Source organism: Topomyia yanbarensis, chromosome 3, assembly GCF_030247195.1.
Source record: "Topomyia yanbarensis strain Yona2022 chromosome 3, ASM3024719v1, whole genome shotgun sequence".
NCBI lineage: Eukaryota > Metazoa > Arthropoda > Insecta > Diptera > Culicidae > Topomyia > Topomyia yanbarensis.
Genome location: NC_080672.1, coordinates 153,245,605 through 153,262,608, shown reverse-complemented (window position 1 = coordinate 153,262,608; position 17,004 = coordinate 153,245,605). Strand labels below are relative to the sequence as shown.

At 34.1% G+C, this 17,004-nt stretch overlaps 1 protein-coding gene across 5 annotated transcripts in view; it reads left to right on the top strand.

Annotated features, from left to right (window-relative positions):
* LOC131692883 (kinase D-interacting substrate of 220 kDa) overlaps positions 1 to 17,004 on the top strand; it is a 139,617-nt gene that overhangs the window by 63,485 nt on the left and 59,128 nt on the right. The window contains exon 1 of one of the 5 annotated variants that reach the window (XM_058980234.1): positions 1,461 to 1,481. The exons of the other annotated variants lie outside the window; for them this stretch is intronic. Within the exon in view, the coding sequence (XP_058836217.1) occupies positions 1,461 to 1,481 (21 nt within the window). Of the gene's footprint in view, positions 1 to 1,460; positions 1,482 to 17,004 lie in introns of those variants that run through there. 5 annotated transcript variants of the gene reach the window in all.

Below are 17,004 nucleotides of genomic sequence, written 5' to 3'. Positions count from 1 at the left end.
ATATCCACTAGACAACACGTTCCATGGCGACATCATCGGGAACTCTAGTGATATGGAAGATCTCACTCTCTTTTAGCATCTTAGCCGTACACCAAAAATAAAATATTAGTTTTACGCTCCGCGCGCGATTACCCAAGAACACGCGCGAATCTGCGAAAGGCACACGGTTATAAAATAGAATTTATACACGCGAAGTTACATACACATCACACGCGACATACAAACGCACACTAGATCAAACACGTTAACGTGCAAATGCTCGAGCTCTTCGCGATGATACACGTGATCGCGAGTCCCTACGCCCACACATACCTGAACCGTACAATGAATATCACATTCAGAATCACGGCCCGCTACATTTGGCCTAAAGCAGTGTTTTAGTGGGCGACATTGCCTGTCTCGTCTGCAAATTGTAGTATGTGATTCTGACGCGGAGCCCTTCCGAGAACCTAGCTCTACAGCTCCAGTAGTACAACTCTCGAAAAAAAAATTATGATCTTCTATCACCCCTAAAGAGATTCTTAACTATGAACCAAACACCCTGTATATATATTTTCTTAACAGCCCAGTTGATAGATTTGATGTATTCTAGGTATTCTATATCCACTACAATACATTACATTAGATACTACAGTGAAAGAATAATGTTGTTTAGAGAACATAACATATGAAATTCTCTGTAACATGGAACATTCAGCGATAACTTCCTCATTGAGTGATTCATACAACATTACTGGTTTGAAATCATATGCTTTCTGTACCAAAGTTTGTGTCACTGCTCCATTGTGTTTTATTGTAACTATATATTCTTTAACTTAAATGAATCGAAATAAACAAACTTCAATTCTATTTACATTCTTTTTGCAGAATTTATAAATGCTCCATAGCTCAGATAGGTGACCATACGTGACTGTTACAGTTTGTCCAAGGCAATTGCTTCCAAAAGTAAGCCATCTAATATTGGCTGAGTGCAAATAACTAATAACATTATTTTTATTGTGTGTTTGAGTTCGTCCCTATGTTATATTATTGTCAAGAGTTTGTGCGATGACAATTACATTATTACATCTTCCCTAAATGTGTTAAGCTTACAACATCTAAATAATCGAACTGTCTGGATTCTAAAAAAGTGAACTATGGAAAATAAGGGGAACTACAATCATGTAAAAGCTTTAGTAAGCAGCATCCATGGTTCCTATACGAGTACAGTGCTACCGGATAATGCGTTTAATAACATTACTCCTCGACTGTCGTTTCCGATGATTTCATCCATTGAGCACTCCTCCCCAACTATAGATCCAGCGAGTGATTCCGATAATGTTTCATCGAGTATAGCTCAACAACGGCTCAGAATACCATCTATGATGGTAACGAGTTCACTTTCACCCTGTCATCTGACCAGTAATTCATCGGCAACAAGCGATAGTGATCATTCACTGAGGCGGTTCAGTTTTGGTCTCATGAGACGTCACTCCAACACGGTATCTAACATTCCAAACTAGATCTGAACTAAAATTTTATCAGCACGGTATTGCGTACAAATTTTGTAGTTTTGTAGTCATCTAAAGCTTTTTTTGACCTAGTTGTAAATGTTGCCTATGCTTCGCTAGACATAGGCTGTTTGTTACTATGCTTTGATTGTATTTCTAACCCATTGTATTTACAGTTCATTTAGATTATATAGAGGAGACAGGGGCTAGTTGGCTGTGTTTTCAATTTTCATTTTTTACTGCTTTGATTTAGGTAGATCGTACAAAATAGGACACGTTGCATAAAAGGGCAGATTGTTGGATGCATCTCGGATTTTGAACAGATTGTTTGTTGCATTATCTTTGTTTTTATAGACAATAATATGTGGGGGAGAAATCCCGCCAACTTACACCTGCCCCGGTTTAAAAATGAATTCCAGAAAAAAATTATGGATGACTATTTTTGCACCGTGAATAGTACCCCAACTTTCCCCACGTGCGTAACTGCCAACTTACCAAAACAGTATATTCTATAAAAAAGCAACTTTTGCTTGTGGTTAGGAGTAGTATCTATACGGATACTGAGAGCTCTTTTCGCGCGCTATCGAAAAATATAATCATTTGTGAAAAAGATTAAAATCACAAAATAACACAACATGTTAAAATTACTAAACATTAGTATGGTCAAAAATCACAATAATCTAAATACTGGTCGCAGTGATTCGCCTCTAACAAAAAAAAAATGATCAAAAACACAATATCGCCTACAACTTCTACAAAACAATATGTTATGCAATATAAACACATTGGAAAATTACTTGAAGTATACAACGAGAGACTGCGCCATATGGAAATGGAGAAGAGGACTCCACCAACTATCCCCGGCCTCCCCTATATGTAACAGTGCAAAAATAGCCTGCGTTTAGCCAAAACGAGCTGAACGCCATATTTATTTCTGGTATTTTTCATTCCAAGATTCATATTTCGACAGTTTACGATGAACATAAAAAGTTTTCGATTACTATTTGAGATTTTAACCCTCAAAAGGCTAAGGGGTCTCAGAGGCTTGGCTTGTTACAGATCCCTAGTTTCAATGAACTTGTAATTCGAAATATAAATGATCGAGCTTTTTCGGGCTTTCGATTCCCTCTATGGTAAAACGACAAAAAAGGCTATTGATTTCATTGGGTCTTAGAAGCGATGCTTCATGAAGTCATAATTTTCGCTTGCTTTTTTGAGGGTTAAAAATAAATTAATGTGAGTGTTTTTAGCGCTACATCGAATGCTATGGCATTTTTATTCAGGTATCTCATATAATTGCACTATTTTGGCTTAATACAAGCCGAATAAACAACATGGAAGCTAACAATAACAATTTGAGTTGTTTTTCGTTTTGATGTTAACTAACGGCACTTATAATAAAAAATAATCGATAACACACTTGTTTCATGTTCAATGTTTATTAGAGTTATATGAAAAAAATGAAATTTTGCTCCGAGCTACTTTTTGGGTTCCATTTGGGTCCTAGAACAACTGTGCAAATTCTAAGCTCGACCGGTGAAACTATATTTGTGTACAACTTTGAACGGAAAAATTAATGTTGGTGTGACTTGGCCAAGAATTTCAGAGAAGACCACAATTTCAATTTATTGTTTTAATTTTTTCGAAAGTCATTTTGTCAAGTCTCCTGATATTCGGGATACTTCACCAGAAAAAACGATTATAGAATATCTTTTGAAAAAACTAAATTAAAAAATCAGCCGAAGATATCAATATGTAAATACATGACTTTTGTGCGTTACATTTCAAAGATTTTTGAATGACTGTAATTTTTACGTAAGTTTACGCAATTTTCACTGGTCAAATATCCACGTGTTTCCATTTCACTTACGTAGTTTGATAGCAAAGATTCATGATAGTTTTTGTTTTATGTCTATTTGTTTGTTTATTTTTATGTCTTTGAACGGACCATTTATGATCTTATTGAAAGTTGATTAAATTACTATACAAATAAAAATGAAACAAGGATAAATTGCCACCTAGGGTAATGGGTCTATTTTTACCCTAACCATGTGAAGCCGCTGGTTAGTGCGTCGTCAGCCATCTTTGTTCAACACATTTGTCCAAATGGCAAGGCGATTTTTGTTATCATATTGGTTCATAGGTAGAAAACAAAGATATTGGTACCAATTCATGCGCATTGCCAGGGATGTAATGCACCTCAGAGCAAAAAAGAATAGAGAATAAAAAACGCTTTTTGCACTTTTCTTGCGAATCACCGCTCTTCTCTTTCACAATAAACCTCTTTACCCCGATGTGTGTTGTTCATTCTACTCCATGGCTGTACACCTCAAAGAGTAGAAATAAAGAGGCTCTTTAGTGTGAATCTTGGTCCAACGCACACGGAAGCAGAGAAGGTAACCAAAAAGCACCTTTCTTTCGATCAATCTTTATATGAATTGTAGTTTAATTCGCCTTGCTACCTACTTGCCAGTGAGGGGAGACACAAAAAAGTGGCTCTTCAAGGTGACTCTTTGCGCAAAATTGTGCAGCTCTTGGTGCACAGATCTTTCTTTTTTTCGTTTTCAAGTTTCTCATTGTGCGGTCGTTCTGCACGTCACAGTGGTTTTGGGTTGCTCTATTTTTCATCGGTGTATTTCGCTCTTTGTGCACAACGTGTGAGCAAATAACAAGCCTGCGCATTGCATCAATTGTAGTTAGAGTAATTAATGAAATAGTGAGCCATATACCGGCTTTAACCTTCGTTCGAACCGGTCACAAATCTTGATAGCTCCTGGTTTACCTAGAGTTTTTCAACAGCAATAGTCTTTCTCAAGGCTACCTATATTTTCGCTCGATCAGTCTTTCTCAAGACTACCTATATTTTTTTGACAACCTACTTTTTCTACTCAATCAGTCTTTTTCAAGACTAAAACATTTTTCAAGAACATTTCAGCCTAAAGAAATATTTAATTCTTCAAATATGCCTGGGTCCTCCCAGAAAGGCCGTGTCCCGAAAATTAAAGCTAAACGGAAAAAGGTATCTTCTCCACACGAAAATTCAATTGACTGCAGCAACTCATTCGGGACGATCCATAAATGACGTAGCATTTTTGAGTGATTTTTAACACCCCCCCTCCCCCATCGTAGCATTTCGTCACAAACCTCTAAATATCCCCCCCCTGGTAATTACGTAGCTTGACGATAATTCTCCCTCCCCCCTTGACCCCGAAAAATAAAAAAAATGAAGAACGATGTTAGTTATTCCCCTTTTAAAAAGCTACGTAGCATGACATGACCCCCTACCCCCTGTCGTCACACATCATCACAAAATACAATACTCCCCCTCCCCCATATAATGCTACGTCATTTATGGATGATCCCTTCGATGTTTTATCCGAATGTGAAGCTGATGAAATTTCTAAATTTCCTCGCATTGCGCATAATGCCAATGAGAAGAGCCTATGATGATTGCCATGTTAAATTCTACCTCCATGTTTGAAGCCTTTCAAGCGGGGTGGAAATTTGCTAACAAAATTGTAATGAAATTAAAGTTTAATAATGACTTCAAATAATCATTTAAATTTATTAAATTGGAATGCTCGTTCATTAAAAACGTGCGAAGACGAATTTTTCAACTACTTAAGGATACATAATGTGCATATAGCCGTTGTGACCGAAACTTTTTAAAACCAAATATTAAATTGAAGAGTAACTCTAATTTTGTTATTCATCGATTTGATCGAATTGTTGGATTCGTCGGAGGAATCGCAATAGCGGTTAATCGCAGGATCAAACATTCCGTTACGCCATCTCTTGACACCAAGGTGATCGAGAGTTTGGGTATCGAAGTTGAAACTGATCTTGGTATCATTTTTATTGCCGCAGCCGATTTGCCTTTATAGTGCACTGGCGAGCAAATTAATTTTTTGAAAGGAGACTTACAAAAACAAGAAATCGGTCGAAATTCTTCATAATCGGTGATTTTAACGCCAAACACCGAGTCTGGAATAATGCTCGAAGCAATTCCAACGGTAAACTACTTTTTAATGATTGCTCTGCTGGTTATTATTCAATGTTGTTCCCGAATGGTCCTACGTGCTATTCTTCTGTAAGGAATCCATCTACAATTGATTTGGTTTTGACAGATCAAAGTCACCTTTGTAGTGAATGGATTACACATGCTGACTTTGTCATCTTCCAGTAACTTTTTCACTTTCTCAAGAAGCTGTTTCCAATGGGATTGGAAACTCAGTGTTCAATTATCACAAAGCGAATTGGGAAAGGTACAAAACTTATATTGAGAATAATTTTAATCATGACCTTGATTTACAAAATAAAGCTGACATTGACACGGCATTACAAAATTTAAGTGATTCTATAGCTGCTAGAAATTTATCAGTACCAACAACACAGAAAAAATTTAATACTCCTATTATTGACGACGATCTTCAACTTCTTATTCGCTTGAAAAATGTTCGAAGACGTCAATATCAACATTGTCGTGATCCTGCTATGAAATGTATCTATCAGGACCTACAAAAAGAAATTAAGCATAGATTCACACTCTTAAGAAATGAAAATTTCGCGAAAGAGGTTGAACAAATCAAGCCAAATTCTAAACCGTTCTGGAAACTTTCTAAGGTTCTTAAGAAACCTCAGAAACCAATTCCAGCTTTGAAGGAAGGTGACCACATACTTCTTACAAACGAAGAAAAAGCTCAAAAACTTACTCAGCAGTTTGAAAGCGTCCATAATTTTAATCTCAACGTTGTGAGTCCTATCAAAACCGAAGTCTTACAAAAATATGAAAACGTTTCAAATCAAGTATTGTCTCTAGACGATATTGTTGAAACAAACTATGATGAGATCAAATCCATCATGAAAAGGTTAAACAATATGAAAGCTCCAGGTTATGATGGAATTTTCAACATTCTTCTTAAAAACCTTCTCGAAATCACCATGAGATGCTTGGTCAAAATATTCAACAAATGGTTTCAATTAGCATACTTCCCTGAAAGATGGAAAAATGCCAAGGTTATTCCTATTTTGAAGCCAGATAAAAACCCAGCAGAAGCATCTAGCTATCGACCAAATAGCTTACTCTCTTCTATTAGTAAATTATTTGAAAAACTCATCCTAACTAGAATGATGTCATATATCAATGAGAATTCTATTTTTCTTCCCGAGCAGTTTGGATTTCGTATTGGACATTCAACTACTCATCAACTTATGAGAGTAACTAACATGAGAAAGGCAAATATCTCAGAGGGCTATTCCACTGGAGTTGCTCTTCTAGACATCGAAAAAGCTTTCTACAGTGTTTGGCACAAAGGTTTAATTGCCAAAATGTGGGATTTCAATTTTCCAATTTACATAATAAAGATAATTAAAAATTATCATACTAACCGTTCCCTACAGGTTTCTTATCAGAATTGTAAATCTAATAAGCTACCCGTTAAAGCAGGCGTCCCTCAAGGATCAAGCGTCGCACCAATACTATACAATATTTTTACCTCTGATCTTCCAAATCTACCTACATGCTGTAAAAAGTCACTTTTCTGTGATGATACTAGCATCTCAGCCACTGGGAGGAGTCTTCGTATTATCTGCAGTCGTCTGCAACGAAGCTTGAATATTTTCAATGATTACCTGAAAAAATGGAAAATTTCCACTAATGCGGCAAAAACACAATTGATTGTGTTTCCGCATAAGCCAAGAGCTTCTTCTCTTAAACCAAATAATAACCATATTATTAAATTAATGGTTTGAATTTAACGTGGTCAGATCAAGTTAAATACTTGGGTTTGATTTACGATAAAAAACTCACTTTTAAGGATCACATTGAAGGAATCCAAACAAAATGCAACAAATATATAAAATGTTTATACCCTATTATAAATAGGAATTCTAGGCTCTGCCTAAAGAACAAACTATTAATTTATAAACAAATATTTAGACCAGTAATGCTATATGCAGTTCCAATCTGGGCAAATTGTGCTACTAGGAAGAAAACGCTTCAAAGGATTCAGAATAAAATTCTGAAAATGATTTTGAAGCGTCCTCCCTGGTTTAGCACAAATGAGTTGCATAGACTCGCAAACATAGAAACATTAGAATTTATGACGAACAGTATTTTATAAGCAACTTCCGACAAAAATCGTTGCAATCTTCAATTGCAACGATTAGCTCTCTTTACAGTTTATAAGTTAGTTTATAAGATTTGTTTAGCTCCTTATTTAGAAGACAAGTAGGTTTAAAACATCCTACTGACAAAAAAATACTTAATTGCGAAAGCATATTAAAACTTAATAATAATTAACTGAATCATGTAAACAATAGGGATGAAAAGTCACCACTTGTGGCTGAACACCCAATATACTAAATTAGAAATGTAATGCAAACAAAACAATATAATCAAATAGAACATAACATCTATATAAAAAATATGAAATAGTGAGGCACTCTTCCTAATATGAATAAAATAGGCTCTTTATTCTAATACGCTCGAAAACTCAATATCGCTTACAACGTATACGAATCAGAATATAATTCAACGTAAACACATTGGAGAATGTATTACGCTGTACTTGAAGTGCAGAACTAGAGACAACGCCATAAGTCTAATATCAAAGGAGAAAAAATCCGTCTGCTAAGTACTTCTTTTCAGCTAAAATTGCACGTTATGTTAGTTTCGGTACGATAAGTAATCACGGATATGACTGAATATTTTTTCGCTCAGGTGCCCAACACCGCCTTAAGTATTTCATCCAAAAAGCTAAACATTCGATTAATTCCACTAAACCAATTCACATATGCAATGAAATGCTAGTAACAGGCTACTTTTTAGTTATTGAAATTTCCTAAAATATGCACCAAAAATATGAATTTTATTATTGACGTAATTGCAAACATGACACAATTTAACAAGCCGTAAAAGAACGTGTGTTTTCTTATCACTTGTAATTAAACTTTTTGTATAGTTTCACAATGATTATCTTAAAACAATTAAAATAAAACAATATAATATAGAAAATATTTTTTTCTTCCGGAGTGTGGGGTGCTTCTATTAAAGTCGGATTTTCATAGAACAGTGAGGTTTCTTCCGCAATACTTTTCCGCTGTTGCATTTATTTTGTTTACATTTTATTGGAATTTTTTTTTTGATTTTTTGTAATATCAATTTTTTCAGTTTACTCATTTTATGGATTTAATCGTTGTGTTTATTTGATTTATTTTGAAAATACGACTAATTTTAAACATATGCACGAGCATTTCATTTTAATAATTTAATGCATTCTGCATTCTTTTATTCATATTGTTACTTTGAAGTCATTTTATCTACTTTATTCGTTCCAATCTTTGAATTCATTGCGATAAGTTTATGATTTTCACGCATTTTATTTATAGTATAATAACTTATTTTATGCACTGTTTGCATTTTATTCATTTTTTCCAGTTCATACATTTTATGCAGTTAATCAATCTGACTAATTTTATTCATTTCATCATTTTTCAATTATCAAATTCACACATTTAATTTATTCTATTTATTTTACAATTTTTTTATCATTGTTAAAATATTTTGATCATTTAATTTCGGTTATTTTTTTTTCGTGAAATTTATTTTGTTTATTTTATTAATTCTAATGATTTTGTTGATTTTATTTTTATATAACTCGTTTTTTGTTCCATTTATTTTATTTGTTTTATTCATTTCATTTATTTTTCTTGTTTAATTGATTTCAGTCATTTTATTCATCTTTATTAATTTTGCTGATTTAATTAATTTTTCAGTTCATTCATCTTATCTAGTTTCTTCATTTTATTAATTCTATTCAGCCATTCCTTTTATTCATTTGATCCAATTTGTTAGTTTGGAACAAATTTTATTGCATTAATTTGATTTATTTCTTTGATTGATTTGATTTATATCAATCATTCTACTCATTTCATAAACTTGATCACTTTTTTCATTATTCTACCTTAATGATTTTATCCATTTTATTGGAAGTTTTGTTTGCGCAGGGCCTGAAACTGTATCCATCCCATCTAGTTGGCATGAGTTCTGGAAACTAATAAACGATCCAACAGTAATATGTGTAGTAAATGTCTCATCTCACTGATAGGTGGATTAAGTCGGTTTTTTACCAAAACTAGTATAACTTCTACTCCATTGACTGTACATGATCTGTAATAAAATTACGCTCCTACATTCGACTCAACTACCCATAGTGTTGATGTAATATTTGAAAAATTATACATGCCCATTTTTTAACAAAAACTAATGAGTAAAAACAAAAAATGGCTGTTGTATATTATGTCCACTATTTGGATCTCCAGAAAAATAAAAGCTTTTCAAAATTCTATTATAGCTTAGTACCACTTCGAGAGGCATACATTTGAAATTTTACCGAAAATCAACCCTTTTGTCAAATAGGTGGAGCCCGATTACTTTCTTGACATGATGACATATACATTAGAGTGGCTCGCGGTTGTATGGGAAAACTTCAAAATGATTTAAACTAGCGGGCACAGCACTTTTTGAGTTCCTTTTGTGGTCCCAAATGCCTGTGCAAAATTTGGTAGCGGTTGGTTGCTTCCCGGGTTTGCGCATTGCGTTCAAAGTTTGCATGAGATTTTATATGGGGAAATCAATTATTTTGCATTTTAATTAATAAAGATCCCTATTTCACTGATAATAAAAAACCAGATACATAAAATTATAGTTCAAACCTTGGTTAACAACTTTGTCCAAGACCGTAACTAGCTACGAGTTTGCAAAAAATAGTTATAACGATTTTAAAACTTATGGTAAAATCCAAATGCAGAAATGGTTTTTCATTATCAGTGAAATAGGGATCTTTATTAATTAAAATGCAAAATAATTGGTTTTCCCATATAAAATCCCATACAAACTTTAAACGCAATGCGCAAGCCCGGGAAGCAACCGACCGCTCCCAAACTTTTTTTTTTAAACTAAAATCGTTACAACATGGGACTTATTTATATGGAGGCATATAACATTGCAACACAATCAATCTGTTGTTCCAAGATTTGTTTTATCAAGTTATCGTAAGGGTCAATATTCCTTGCGAACACGCTTCACATTGCTTATTTTGTATCTTACCCATATTCCAATTCGATTCTCGTAAGCGCTGGTTGGCTCACTCTCTGTCATTGTTAATGTAGAAGGAGAACACCCCGAGTCTCTACCGTGTTTACTGCCACAAACTACCGTGGACTTTATGGTGTCTGACTGCTGGCCGTGAGGCAGTGGTAGTTCCCGTGTTTATTTGCATGTTTTAACATAAAACAGTGTTGTGGCTGTGCCAGGCTGGTATTAGCACAAGAGCGGACGATCCTAGCGATCTGGGTTCCAATTTTGGCCCGTGGATATTCGCTCGCGCCAGTGCTCTGTAGCCATATCGTGTTCACTGCAACGGTGGATATTGGTGCTGGGTGTTGGTCACCAGCCCGGTTAGTTACTGCTTTGGCCACCAGTGAGATTAGTTTCAGTTTCATTGCAACGTTCGACTGATCTGATCCCTACAGCGTGTTGCCGCGTTTTAATCCCTTGTATAGCAAGTCCAAGTGAAGTGTGCATATTATTTCATGCAGTGGAATTGATCGATTGAGCATTCATATGTCGGTTGGCGTGTCAAAGTATATTTACCACAATTCGGAGATTGTCGCACCGATGGTATAATCTTTTTCGGAGTGTAAAGAAACTTATATGCAGCATTCGGTACAAATTCTTGGACAGCCTTCAAGTGCAAGTTTTTTTCAGGAATCACCTGAAAATTATACTGGAAAGTGATATTGATCGTTATATTTCAAGGTTCCGTGTTGGTCTTCGAAGGGAATGTCTAGTGAAATTGATGGATTTAATTATGTGTGATTTTACTCCGAAGTTTAAATTGTGTGCCAATCGTGAGTCACGTATCCGAAAACGAATTGCTGTAGTGCTGTCATAAGCCTGAAAATTGAAAATGTTTATACTTGTAATATTTCTGTTGAGTTGACAAAAATGTACGACTCTGCTGAGACCTCCTTACATTTATTTAGTAGTTTTAATGAGAAAAGGTTATATATATTTTTTGGTTGCAAGTAGGCTAGAGATTACTGTGCTAGATTTTTACTATCTCTTTTGTTTAATGAGTACGAAAAGCTACACTTGAATGAATGAAATTGGTAAGGTCCAAAAAAATCTTAAGGACGATAATGTAACCCTTACGTTACTGTTAAATCAAAAGCCATACGAATCGTCATATTCATCCACATAAGAATTTTGAATAATCGAATTGTTCAACGGAACGAAAACTGAGGTTACTGATTAAATGACAATATGTTGTCTCGTTATTTTACACCATTATGAAGTTGTTAATGTCTTATGGCAAGCAGAAGATTAGACGGTTAGACTAGATCTATCTCGGGATAAATCCGTCACTTAAAACTAGTATACAGTGATTTTATCAGCCGCTGGTTTTTATACCCCCGATTTTGTCAGCCTCACGAAAATTCGTTTGAAGGGGCGTTAGCAGACGAACCAAGTCAAATTCGAGCAACCAGTGAATTATTTCTTGAGCATTTTTATCTTAAGGGGAGGGTAAAGTTAAATCGGAACAAATGACACATTTTGCAAAAAAAACGTGCATTCCATACAATAATACCTCAATTGAGCAATATTTTCTCAAAATCTACTGGACCAATCATTTGGAAATTTTACACAGTTCTTCTTCTCATCATTCCCCAGGTAACTTCAGGAGTTTTTATGTTTTGCCCGATTTTTTTAATTTTTCGTAGTACTTTGAGACCAATGTCCGATTTCTGCTAAAAGTTCTATTAACATATTGATACTACAATACTACAAATATTGCAAAAAGCTCCTGGGCAATAATGTGAAAAAGAACTGTGCAAAACTTCAGAACGATTGGTCCAGTGGGTTTTGAGTTATGCTGTACACCGCATTTTTTTAAGGTGCCTCATGAAGATTCACTGTCACTCACCCCATTTTCAATATTTTGCAATGAAAATATAGGAAAATAATGTTGAATAATAGTTTGGAAATTGACTTATTAGACTAACAGTTGTTGCAGCGCAAAAAAAATAGTTTGAAACTAGTTTTTTCACTGAAAATACCCATGTAACCAATAATCATTATAACGTAGCCTAATATCTGCTTTAGATCCACATATAAAGCTGTCTTTAAAGCCGTGAAGCCCTAAATACTGATATAATGCTGGTATTATGCCAGAAAATGCGAAATATAGTGCTGTTACTGCGCAGAGATTGACAGCTCGTTTCTGCAGTACTAATGCTATTATATAGCACCAGCGAACAAGTGTCAAATTAGAAAGCCTTATATTGACACTACTAATGCTATTAAAAAGCTTCAGTTTGCTGTCATTGTCCGCCATGGTTTTAAAACCATTTCTCAACATTAGTGTAAATGTATAGCCAATATAGTGCAATGGCGTAATGCTTATGGTTACTTGGATACCTTAACCTTCCGGCACGCGCGGTAAGGCACTGAGATCGCGTCGCTCTGAAAATCCAGCGAAATCGTCTAAACACTAGTGGCTGTTAGTTCAGGGAGCCATCTACGCGACTCCCCTTAAGGGATCATTATACTAAATTAGCAGAAAGGGTTATTAAGCTATGTCTAGGGACTAATGAAGAATTGTTTAATAGCTTCGGTTTATTGAAAAAAAAAAAAAATAATAAAAAAAGTTGTCCCGATTTTGTCGATATCCCCATTTTGTCAGCCTAACATACACCAAGGAGCTGATAAAAACGGGTTTTCACTGTAATAAAAAAGAAATAAGTGTTCTTTAAACAATAATATTTGACAGTTTTCACAGTTCATATAGCGCACTATGTATTTTTATCATTTGTCGTGCTTTCCAATGAGACCATCAAATATGAGTGTCATAAATTCTAATGTATAAATTGAATGTGAATCTTTTTGGTTCGATTTTGTATACGTCACCAAGAAATCTAATTTTCATTTCACTTCACCACACGACGCCGGAAACGATTTGATTGTTAGCCCTGTAACTCGAGCAAATTCTCATGGATTCAAAAACCATACAATCCTATTAAGGGGTTACATACCTTTTTATTTTAAAAAAAAAGTCGAATTTTTTATTGCTTTATCTGAAAGTACTACTCCTTGAGAATATTTTCCCAAATTTTTATAGAGATGCGAGAAATAGATCGAAAGTTACAGCGGTTCCAAGCGCGCTTTGTCTACCAAGAGCGGTGCTAACTTGAAATTTCTCGATTTTCTCGAATTGTCATTTTTCCAAAAATTGTTTTTCCATTATCACGATTGCCGGAAAACCACTCAAACGATTTTCTTCAATTTTTTTTCAATTAATCTTTCTCGGGCATTAACGATTCCTTTTAATGCATAAATTGTTGTTTTGCGGATGAGAAATTTTACATTTCTTATAAAAGAAATGTATAGAATTTGCTCAAACTTTCAAGATTTTTTTAATACAATTTTTAGAGTTTAAAACAGCGATTTTGTAGAAAAACGTTCCCAAATGAAGGAAAAAGTTATAATTTATTCAACTAAACGTTGAGGTACGAGGAATACTCATATACTAATGGAATTTTCTGAGTTTTGGGATTTTAGTTGATCTATTGTCGTTAATCGTGATCACCACAAACCTCTTAAATAAAAAGGGTTTCGGGGAAAAAGCCATAACTCCGCCAATTATCAATACATTTTTATAAAATTATGCTTGTTTATATCACAGCAAAAACACTTCCAAAATACTATAAGTTTGATGTAATTAGATCATTGCTTTATGCCTTTACGTAAACTAAAACTTTCTTGATATTTTTCGCACAAAAAGGTGTGTAACCCCTTAAAATACAATGAATATGGTCTGCACCACAGCCACCAAAACACCAGAAAATGTTGTCTAAAGCCCATGAATACACCAGAATGTGGAAATTATATGGGATCTTCCGGATCATGGTGATGGTGTTTTCATGAGCTTAACCCATTTCAAACACTACCACCATACAACGGGGGCTAAATTTGGATAATGAGCATGAGGGAATAATATGCACGTCTCAAAATTTACTGTTATTAACTCTTGCATTATATTTCTTTTAGATTCACTTATTATTTGTGAAGAAAACACTACACGGACAGAAATGTGAGCTGTTCTGAAAGATACCAATAAACAAAACAATCACTGAATGTTAAGGGGGGCACTTTCTTAATACAATTTAAAAAAATCGATTTTTTTGTTTTTGTTTTAATCGATAGATATAAGCCTTGAGAATTTTTTTCCAAAGTTTCAAAAGCTTGTTCTCGGAATTGCGGAAAGTATACCACTTGAAAAGGGCAGCGGCGTCGAGCCTGGGCATTTTCTCAAAACTGCGTGTTTTTTTTAATTGGCGTAGGGGATTACAAAAAAACTAGTGAACCAAATTTCCTCGTCTAGCATTTATTTTGAAGGGCATGAAAAGTTATGAGCCCCAGAGATCTGATTTTTTTTACCTTTTTGATCCAAAACCTGATTTTTGTGGTAAATGTTTAAAATTAATGTTTTTTTCGGTTTATCGACGATATACAACCCTTTCAAGTGAAAAAGTGTGTGGTATTGTGATTTCAGATGAGAATTGAGACCAGGATCACTTACGTCAATTTCGATGTCAGCGGCGAGGTGATTTACAATATCGACCAGAACGTTAACAATTTTCAATTTCACATATTGTAGTAAATGTTAAATTTGGCGTAACGCTCTTATTTTTTACATGCGAGACAGATATTTAGAAAATATGTTTTAGATGGGTATATTATATTCTTCAATTATAAATGGATATTACAGGAATTTAAATTTGAAGAACGTTTCGAAGAAAATATTTCACCATATTCCATCTTTGTTCACGCATTGGGTCAAATTATAGGGTTAAAGTTGCGGCACTCTATTCGAGTAATCAATCCATTCATGTTATTGTTGTTACTGGTTCTTAAAACCGACGCAAAGATAATTATACCAACACTTCATCGATTGTAGGCTGCGTATTGAATGGAATAGAATTACCCTATATATTTTGGCTAGTTATATTTTTCAATCCAAAATATTTTCAACAGAAACTTTTTTTCTAACTAGAAATTGTTCAAAATATCAAAAATGCTGTCAATTTGCACATACACTCAGAAGTAGTTTTTCAACTATGGATCAATTGAATATAAAATCACAAACATGTATTTTGTGGCATTTGTTTCTTCTCATTTCACTGAAACTTTGCACAGTTGGTATTCACTACGTAGTTCTATTGTTCATATTAGATCACGATGATTTCTTCGAAAGGGCTTGTGTGAATATATCAATGAATTTAACATTATTATTTGGGACTACTCATTTGTATTCTGCAAAGTTGTACGAAATGACACTGCACTTGAATTTTTTCGTCATTAGTAAATTTGCCAAATATAACTTTTTGTTTATATCATATTCAAACATAATTTTTTGTCATTTGTTACGAAACTTTACGAGATTTAAAGCCACAAAAAGTACAATATCAATAATCAGTTATTGATAAATTATATTCTTTTTATTCAAAAAATATCTTTTCGTCGTTCTTTTTTATAGTTATACCGTCAGCATATCGACATTTTACATTTGGAACATACTATCCTTTTCGTTCTTGAAAATTGGAACAATTGGAAATGCATTGTTTTCATTTCCTTTGCGAGTTTCTAAACGATTACCCTAATTGGCACAGGGTTTGAGTAATTCGGATCTACAGCAGACTTGCGCGAGGAACTATGATCTGATGAGAGATCGCAAATAACGTTTACGAGAAAATGTACTCAATTGGTTATTTTTTCTGGAAAATATAAGCAATTGCATGTTGCTTTCAGAATTATGTAGCTCATCAATATTTACTACATGCGAGTTGGACCATGTTCTCATATTTAGGATAACTATAATTTAGAAATGTTTCCTTAATTGACCAAAAGCAAAATGAACAAAAAATCGATTCCATCACATTGTTCTCTCCAGATTCCGATTACTCTATTTCTAAGAAGTCCAAATTATAAATGTATGGCGATGTGTGTCAATTTTAATATATTTATTACCTGCATTGTGGCCTGTATTAAATTTTTTTAAATGCTAGAAACGAGCTTGTGGGAAATTCGTAAAAATAATAAAGATCAAAGATTTAGAGTTTTGTTGTTCTACATTTATCAATAATTACATGTTCAAGAATTCAAATGTTAGAGATTTTCACCGAACAACCAATGAGAAAGGGTAATATTTGTCGAAGACAACCTACACTTTTGCGAAAAACCGGTTTGACAATATACTTTATTTCATTTATTATTATGTTTTTAAACAGACCTATTGGGAAAATATCCGTGAGCTGATATGAAAAACTTATTATTGGTATATTTATTGAAGAAAAGAAGCAATGCTGCACATTTTCGGATTGGAAATGATTGTTTACGATCGATTCGCGAAGGTTCTATAATTCTCTACAAGGTATAAGTATAAGCATTTCT